General features: G+C 34.7%; 1 protein-coding gene across 1 annotated transcript; it reads right to left on the bottom strand.

Moving 5' to 3' along the window:
* Positions 1-1,682: 1,682 nt before the first annotated feature.
* Positions 1,683-7,120, bottom strand: LOC104903739 (wax ester synthase/diacylglycerol acyltransferase 6). Its single transcript, XM_010691851.4, is given in 6 exon segments — positions 1,683-2,249; positions 2,421-2,558; positions 4,012-4,368; positions 5,028-5,627; positions 6,891-7,066; positions 7,069-7,120. Coding segments are annotated over 6 exon segments (1,485 nt in total). The 3' UTR covers positions 1,683-2,087.
* Between the last annotated feature and the right edge of the window lie 2,863 nt (positions 7,121-9,983).

Here is a 9,983-nt window from a genome sequence, read left to right as displayed (position 1 = left end):
ACGAATTTGATGCTCTAATTAAAAATAAGACGTGGGAGTTAGTACCTCGTCTTGCTAATGTGAATCTTATTCGTTCTATGTGGATTTTTTGTCATAAAAAGAATTCTGATGGATCTTTTGAGAGGTATAAAGCTCGTCTTGTAGGTGATGGCAGGTCTCAACAGGTTGGTGTTGATTGTGACGAGACTTTTAGTCCGGTTGTTAAGCCGGCTACCATTCAGACTGTTCTCAGCATTTCCCTCTCCCGTTTTTGGTCCATTCATCAGTTGGATGTCAAGAATGCTTTTCTCCATGGCAACCTTCATGAGACAGTCTACATGCATCAGCCGCTGGGTTTTCAGGATCCTTATCATCCTGATTATGTTTGTCTCTTAAAGAAGTCTTTATATGGCCTCAAGCAGGCCCCCCGAGCTTGGTATCAGCGGTTTGCAGACTATGTTCACACTATTGGTTTCTCACACAGCCAATGTGATCACTCATTATTTATTTATTGTCGTGGCTCTGACATTGCTTATATCCTGCTCTATGTTGATGATATCATTCTCACGGCTTCTTCAGATGCTCTTCGCATATCTATCATGTCTCTTCTTAGTGCAGAGTTTGCTATGAAGGATCTTGGTCCTCTGAGTTATTTTTTGGGTGTGGCAGTTACCCGTACATCTTCTAGTATGTTTCTTTCCCAGAAGAACTATGCTATTGACATCATTATTGAGCGTGCAGGTATGGCCTCCTGCAAGCCCAGTCCCACTCCTGTTGACACGAAGGCCAAGCTTGGGGCCTCTGCTGGTGCCCCCTATATGGATCCAACTCATTATCGGCAATGCTGGGGCTTTACAATATCTCACCTTCACCCGCCCTGACATTTCATATGCCGTACAACAAGTTTGCTTACATATGCATGATCCCAAAGTTGACCACATGACTGCTCTCAAGCGGGTTTTACGCTATGTTCAGGGTACACTTGATTTTGGTCTCCACATGTACCGGTCCTCTCTTGCCTCTCTTATCTCTTACACTGATGCTGATTGGGGTGGTTGTCCCGACACTCGTCGCTTTACCTCTGGTTATTGTATTTTTCTTGGTGATAACTTATTATCTTGGTCTTCCAAGCGCCAGCCCACATTGTCAAAATCCAGCGCAGAAGCCGAATACAGGGGTGTCGCTAATGTTGTTTCCGAGTCTTGTTGGCTTCGCAATCTTCTATTGGAGCTTCGTTGTCCTCTTAACAAGGCCACTCTGGTTTACTGTGATAATGTTAGTGCGATCTATCTCTCCGACAATCCTGTTCAACATAAGCGCACTAAACATATTGAATTGGATATCCACTTTGTACGTGAGAAGGTCTCCCGCAGCGAAGTCCGCGTTCTCCATGTCCCGTCCTGATATCAAATTGCAGATATTTTCACCAAAGGTATTCCGCGCGTTTTATTCGATGATTTCAGGGACAGTCTCAGCGTACGTCAACCTCCTCCTTCGACTGCGGGGGTGTGTTAGTATATATGTATTATAGGAAAGATTTATTTTGTGTAAATCATTTCATGTATAACCTTAATTAGTTACGTTATTTTAGCCTTAGATTATGGCAATATAGGTTGTATATATGACTCACTAATCTTCAATGAAAGGCAAGGATCATTTCCTACATATGTGATGAAAAAAGAGATAAAAAGAACTCAATGCCATAGAAAGCAATATTGCATTTATATCGGAACTTCTCGAAATAATAAGTGTTACATTTAATTTAAAATGGTGAATTTATAATTTAAAATAATACATTTTTTTGAAAGAGATCTAAAGCAATACATATAGTATTATGTAATAATAACATTAGGGTAATAAACATCTAGTTATACCAATGATGTTTTGGTCCTAATGGTTCAAATCCCCTTTTATTCTTTGTACTTTATAGTACCTTTATGGCTCATTTGGATAAAAAAGAAGTATCTAGTTATACACAAGATTTCAGTGAATCCAAATACACGAAAACCTTACATCAACAGAGAAATCATAAAAGCTTTTTATAAGCGTAAGATTCACCGTAAAACATAGATAATCTGTTAATTAACCGTAATCGATAGCCAAATTGTTTATTGAACAGAAAATTCTGACATAGCCATGGAAGCTTGGAAGATCATTTGAAAGGAATTTTCCACACAAGTCATAAGCTTTTGGTGATCTATGAAGCCATTTTCAAGTGCTAAACCAATTCTTAGATCGTCCATATAACTCAGCACGGAGACGGTTACACTCTGCAATTATACAATAACAAATACTCTTATTATTAGTTTATTATATTTACATACATATGATTTGAAGTAATATATGAAAATGAAAACTGAAAGTGTTAGCGATTATTCTAGGATGACATTATGACATGAAATATAAAATTCTATGTTGAAATATGATGATGAACATCTTACCAGATTAATTCCAGTTGGTACGAAGTAAAAGCCTTTTATAGGGTGGTTTGCAAGGCTAACTTGCTCAGTTGGCCCAATCATATTCGTGATTGCAAAGCTACAATTCTTCCACCTTCGCCCTAGAGTTCGAGCAGCAGCCTGCAAAGGTGACATTGTGTTAGGTTTGACTGTTTGAGGCAACCAAAGAACTTTCATAGGTCTAAAATCTAAATTTATATCATTAATTGTACCTTTTTACGAATATATGAAAATATTGTGAAAATGGACCATCAAAATGTAAGCTTAAGTTTGTTAAATTAGGAATTATATAAAATACTATTATGTGAGATCTCATTTGTTTTATTTGGATGTACTTTTTTGTTAGTGTCAAATTTTGTTCTTGATTGATTGTTTTTGTTTCAATGAAAATTTTGTAATTATGATTTTATTATCTAGCTAGAGGGGTCTAACATTTCAATGAACTTAGGTCTGTTTTCATTATTATAAATTTTTATTAATCTATTATTAATCATATTACTTGACTAATTAACACTTTTCTAAACCTTTTCAGTGATTAATTAACACTGTCATATGCTTGAAGTTATGATTTTCTAATCTAGCTAGAGACGTATCTTGAAGTTATAAAGATGAATGTCAAACTTTTCTAAACCTTTTCAGTGACTAATTAACACTGTCATATGCTTGATAATCATGCATAGAGATGGTTTAAACTTCTATGCCAGTTATGATTGGCTTAGTACAAACATACATATACTTCGATTTCTCTAGTCCTATACTCCCTCCGTTTCACAATATAAGGTACGCAAGATGTTCGAGGTCGAACTTTGACTATTAATTACTTTCAATATATGTTGATAGAAAATTTTTAAAAATAATATTATTATAGTATCTTTCAAGACGAATCCAACTGTATAATTTTTATAATTTTTATTTATCGTATTTGAGAGATATTTATGATCAAAGTAAAATTTCATAAAGCGTGAATGCCTTATATTTTGAAACAGAGGGAGTATATGCAAAGGAAAATATATATTTGATTGGCGTTTAGTGTTTGACAATTCTAAATTTTTATGATTTAAAACATTTTGTTAGAAAAGACCTATTAAAATAGTCATTTTGTTCAAAAGGACTTGATAATTTTTTTTTTTTCTTAAAATGACCTATTATAATACTTACCTTTGTTACATTAGACCACCTCAATATTTTCCAAGCAAAAACTCAATTTTTTCACATTGATTTTTCTCCCCCTCCCACTCTCATAAATAGGACCAACCTAGTTTTTTTTCTTTCCTAATACCTTAATCCTACCAAACTCTTTTCTCTCACTCTCCATTTTAAGGGATTAAGGTAGAAAAATAAAAAATATAGGTTGAGAAAGACAAGGGAAGAAAGTCAATGTCAAAAAAATTGACTTTTTGGCCGAAAAACATTGATGTGGTCTTAATTAACAAAAGAAAGTATTATAATAGGTCTTTTTCAATAAAATTTTTTATTAGATCTTTCTTAATAGAATAGTTATTTTAATAGATCTTTTTCAACAAAATATTTTATAATTTATAACTATATAGAGTAGAGGTAGTATATTACACACCTGAATGCCTCCAACAGTTCTTATAGCCTGAAAGAGCCCGTCCATAAGAAAGAGACCAAGGGTCCCACTCCTCTTCCTTTTGATAATTTTGTGGGCCCTCATGATAAACTCTAGAGGATTTGAAAGATAATCATCCTCTAAATTTGGGAGTGGTATCTCAATATTTGAAATTCTATTTCCCCATGTATTTCGTCTGCGCATTTCTTCTAGGCTTAAATTTCCTTTTACACGTCTAATGTTTACAAATATTGATGCTGTTGATCGTTTTTTAATCTTTAGTTGTTCGTCATCTGCAGTATCTTTGATATATAATCGAGTTGCCAAAAAGATTATTCCAACGATGATATCATTTACCGTCTGTTACAAAAAAAACATATACGTATAATAAAGGGCGTAAGTTAAAGTTTTGTAATATATACATAAATTGAAAATCATAAGTTTGTTTTAACTTAAAAGACACCAGCTAAAATTGATAAGTCAATTAATCGCATGAATTCCTTTGTAAAACTAGCTATTTTTGGGTAGATTAAAATTTCAAATAATTTTTAAAGATTAAGTTTACAAGAATGAAAAAAAATTAAACTATTTATATTAAGTAGCTCTATGTAAAACTCGTTTTTCACTTTAACTTATCTTACCGAACTGAACTTATTTCACTAAATAAAATCAAATTACCATTCTAATTTAACTCAATCTCAACTCCTTAACTCTAGTTGATACACTTGGCAAAAAGTCAAATTTAAATTAACTCCTTCCAACTCTTAAATAAAAAAAAATCCAATTATTATCAAGTAGTACTTGGTCCAGTGGTAAGGAGAGCACCCTTCCCACCTTTTGGTTGGGGGTTCAATCCTCACTAGAGACACTTTGAGGGTAAGGATTCCCCTTACTCTCCCCCCTTACTCTCAAAGTGTTTGGCTCATTAAGACCCGAGTGAGGTCCAGGCCACTTCTTCTTAACAAAAAAAAAAAAAATTCCGATTATTTGGGAATAAAAGAAGCTTTTAAGTTTCTTACCACTCCAAGAAGTGTCTTGATTCTTTTGACCTCATTAAGATGTAGGGTAACCGAACAAACCCTAGTAGAACATGGAAGAGTCATGTCTGTGACACCAGACCTTATTGGAGTTTGATCATCTTCATCAACTATCAATTTTAGGCTCTGTCCAAAATCATACAAGGAATATATGATAGAAGACATAAAATTAGGAACAATTTTAAAAATCTTCGATAATGATTGAGAAATATTAAGCTTCTCCCTCGAGTTCGACAAACGTCTAGTTTTTGAGGGAAAAGTAAGTGGAAGAGAAGGATCATCGACTCGTTTAAAGCAAGAGAGAACACCTCCCATTAGGGAGGTACCATCTGCAATGGCATGGTGAATCTTAAATATGAAAGTTGATGCTACGTTGTTGTCTTTTGGGTAATTTATAATGTGAAGTTCCCATAATGGTTTGTCTTGTGGAAGTTGTGAAGTAGCTATTTTGGTTATATAATCATCAAAATGCTTACTATAGCTTTCAGATGATAAATTTTTAGGGAAAGTTGGAACTTTTAAATGATCTTCCACATTCACTTGCACTTGCTTCCACATTTTCTTCCCCTTCATGTTTTCAATCTGCCAATGTACGTACAATATAAGATCAGTCTTTATACTTTATTTAAAGTTCACAACTGAATTGAATTAATAATAAATATGATAACGATGATGACGATAACTATAATCATTTTAAATGATCTATAGATGGATGAACAGTAAGAAAACCTTTGTGTCTAGATCATCATCATCACAAAAAAGGGTTCAAAATCGACCGCCAACCTTGAAGACAAATTTTAGATGTACTCTCTATCCGACCATTACTTGTTAGTCCAGCCTATTCGCGTAAGTTTTTTTTCCTAAAAGTTCTTATAAATTTGTCTTTCTTTTCCCTAAAAGTTCTTATAAATTTTTCTTAATTATCTTTGAAAGAGCGTAGAGTATTTACAATAATGTTATCATAGTATTATTTATAGCAAAAGACTAACAGTTTGACACCAAATAAAAAAGAGGTCAAAGGATAGAAGAAGTACACCTAATTGAGGAGTTGTACCTTCTTTTATTGTATTATAAAATCAACTTTTAATAATAAAAGAGAAGAGAAAGCGGTGACTACTTTATGTGAAGACTGAATAGGCAAAAGTGCAACACACTCAATCACAAAACCCACACAAAATGTTTTCCACTTGCTTGGTATCCGGCTTAATACATCATAGTCAAGAGCAATCCTTCGTGTCTAATTTAGCAAACACAATTGAAATTCCTATGTGCATGGATACTTTTTTTTCTTTCTGTAAAGTCCATCTAATGCATGCACCCTAATCTATACAAATATATTAAAAGACGTGCGAAATAAAGTCTATGTACCACGTGGCAATTTCTTCAAATTTCGTATTATCGTGGAAAAAGAGAAGAACAAATATAAAAGTATTACTTTATGGTGGGCCAAGTACCCAAATAAGGAAAATGTAACAATTAAAAAGAAACAACCATTTAAGGAAAATGTAACAACTAAAAAAACGGAGGGGATACATTTTTAACACTCTTATTACGTAACTTACAAGAGAATAGATGTCATATTCTCTTACCGCAATTCCTTTTAAGGTTTTGTTTTCAAGCTCAAAGCTTTCAATTTTCTTTTACTCATTACGTTTTCAATTTCATAATGGACAAAAATTACGAAAAGTAGCAAAATAAATTATGAAGTAGAAAATAATAACATATTTATTTTATTGTAACTGATTCGGGGCATGGCCGAGGAAAAAAAACTAGTTATAATTGCAAAAGCTAACTAATTAAAACTTAAAAGTTACATTTAAGAGAGAGAGAAAGTGAGGGGACTACCACAATAGAAGAGAAGCGAGGATGAATGTTAATGAAGTCATTTTTGAGGAAAGTAAGGACTGATAGAAAATCAACAGGGATGGCAAGTTCCAGAAAAGCAAGAACATAAAGTGTTACAACCTCACTTGTTAAGCATTCTGAAGTTGGACTCATTGGTTCTAATTTCTCATCAATCAATCTAAGCTTCTCTCAACCTTAGTTTTGGTGTTCACTCTCAATTTTAGTTCCATTTTCTTTTGTAGTTATTTAATTCTATATCTAAAACGACAGACTATGATCACAATATATATAGTAAAAGCCGAGGTCGCAAAGTAATTAGTGTCATATATGGTCGTGATTAATTCAACAAAAAAAGTGTCATACATGCTACCAACGTTTTTTTGATGCCATATTTATTGAATAATGACTATATGCCGCCTGCTGCCGGCTTTTATAATAGGCGATGATATATGGGAGGAGCATTAATGGTATACTGATGATTTGTCATGAGTTTTTTCGATGGTCGTTGGAAATATTCATTTGTAGTTTGTTGAGTACAAAATTATTTTCTTCTCAAAATCTATACTTGAGTGATGATTGGGTCCACTTGTAAAAGTTTGTACTGAAAAAACCTTTCCAAAATATGTTGAATTGTATTTAGATGTAAACATTTGGCTTGGAATAATATAATGGTTCATTTAGAGAAGATTTTTGTTGGCTTTTTAAAAAGGTTTAATTTGGAGTGCTATTAAATATCGATTATAATTATAGATACGGTATTGGTCTGATTGATGAATAGTGTCCTTAGATACTTTTCATTGAAATATAAGTATATAGTTCACATATAATTTAATGTGTAGTGGCATATAACTCCCCATCAACAATTATAAGTGTTAGTAAAAATAAAGGACCTGAGCGTTCCTTCTTTCCTCTTTAAAGTTTTCTCTGCCTTCTCTCCTTAAAACGTTAACCCTTTTCCCAAAACAAACCCTAGGAACTCGTTGGAGTTCCGGCGCCGCACAGCCGCCGGCGTTTTCTCCGGCTAGTTCCTCTAGTTTTTCGTTCCCCTTTTTCGTTCCTCTTGTTGGTGGTTCTTTTAGTTTTCGTCTCTCCAAAGTCGGATGTTTTCTTTGCTCGCCGATTTTTCTTCGTCGATGTTTTCCTGCTTTGCCGTTTCGATTTTGGTGTTCGCCGGTCAAAACACCTCTCTTCTGTTGTGTCGATTTTGTGGTGGTGTAGTGGTTCATAGTCGTTCGCCCTTGTTGTAGTATTTCCAACACATCCCTCTCCTCCCTGATGGTGCGTCAGATTCCACCTGTCTCGTTTTGTGTTGTCGGGCCTCCCTCTTCCCCTTCCTCAGGTGTCGTTTTGGGCTCCCCCATCCCCTCCCCTCCCCTCCTTAGGTTAGTTTAGTCAATTTGGGCTTCCCCTAACCCTCCCCTCCCTAGGTTAGTGACAGTTGTTAGTTTGGGCTTCCCCTTCCCTACCCCCCCTTGGTTAGTGTCCAACGTGGGCATAAGTTTGGGCATCCCCCTCCCCTTCCCGGTTAGTGTTGATTTTACCACACTCTGTTATTGGTGGTTATCCAGTTCTCCACCTCCCCTAGTGCATGTTGGAAATACATTTCATTGTTTAGTTTGTGGGCGCGTTAGTATCGGTTTTTTGTTTGCTGCAATAAGCTGCTTGATACTTGTGGTATTTGCTGAAGGTCGTTTTGATTCTGATGTTGGATCAAGTTCAAGTGCTTTGTTAGGGTTTGCGTGGCAAAAGATTTCATGAATGGGGTTTGTCTTGTCGGATTTTGATAATTGGACGGTTCTTCGAAACCTAATTCTGGTTAGATCTCAATTTCGCTTGGTAATGATTTCATCAATCATTGTCCTGAAAAAAACCAAATCCGAAGACGGCTCTCCAATTTGTTAATTGGGTTTATAGCGCGTCAACACAACTGAGCTTCTCATCAATCGAAAAGCCTCAAATACCCATCCAAAAGGGTATTCAGTCACACGGGAATGTGACCTTTTAGGAAACCTGGCTTTAGAATCCCATGTCACAGAAGGTCAATGTGATTGGTCATGTAGCGAGTTTCTATTCTCGCGGTTGCTTTGCTGCCCCATTTGTGAAATCAGGCTTCCCCTCCCACTCCGTTCGTCAGAATTCTGGCGCTCGTCATCTGCTAGCCTAAGAGTTTTACTACAGTTACCTATCCACTCAGCCCTCCAGATCAAGCAGTTACATCCTTGTTTAAGTTATTTATGCTTCTGTAATAGTTATGTAGGAGCATGTATATATCGCTCGGTTTAGCTGCTTTTGTGTTCGTAGGGTTGTATTAGCATTAGGTTGTACTTCCTTTGCTTAATTAATGCACTTTCCCCATTGTCAAAACAAAAAAAAAAACAATTATAAGTGTTTGATATCGGGTGAGCGGTCTGGTAGATATAGCTATGTCCAAATTATAAGCTATAGAAATGGATAGCTAAACTATAGTTGACGTTATAAGTTATAAACTTATTACAATAAATTTTACTCCGTCCTAAACATATTAAGTAATAAATGATTGACTTGGAATTCTAATTAAATAGGATCTTATTGAACATTAATTAAGTATTTAATTTGCATTCATAATTAAATTTTAGTCTATACCAACTAGCTAAATAGTTATATTGAAATAAATATTTTCATATATGCTTCTTCCTTTTTTTTAGTTGCAACATTTTTACTACTATTCGTGTGCTTTCTATCACCGCAATTTGTGACTAATATATAAATCATCCATGAGGAAGTATTATAATATTTGATGATCCAAGATTTTGGATCATCCATTGGTTATGCTATAAATCATCCAATGAACTTACTTAGCGAAGGTTGCAAGCAGTAAAATAGGAATGAGGTTGAGGTGGCGGATTAGTGGTATTGCTTCCCACCTCAGTCCATGAGGTCTAGGGATCAAAACTCTTGGAACTCATTTGAGAATTCCACATATCTCTTTACGTGAGTCCTCTTCATTTTTACCTTAAAAAGTCGTAAAGTAGAAATTGTTCGCTTTTCAGGTGCTGTCTGATAACACATGTGAGGCATATATTATATTATATTATATTATATTATATTATATTA

The sequence above is a fragment of the Beta vulgaris genome, chromosome 9 (genome assembly GCF_026745355.1).
Source record: "Beta vulgaris subsp. vulgaris cultivar EL10 chromosome 9, EL10.2, whole genome shotgun sequence".
NCBI lineage: Eukaryota > Viridiplantae > Streptophyta > Magnoliopsida > Caryophyllales > Amaranthaceae > Beta > Beta vulgaris.
Note: the sequence above shows the minus strand (reverse complement) of the source record. Positions and strands in the feature narration are given on the sequence as shown.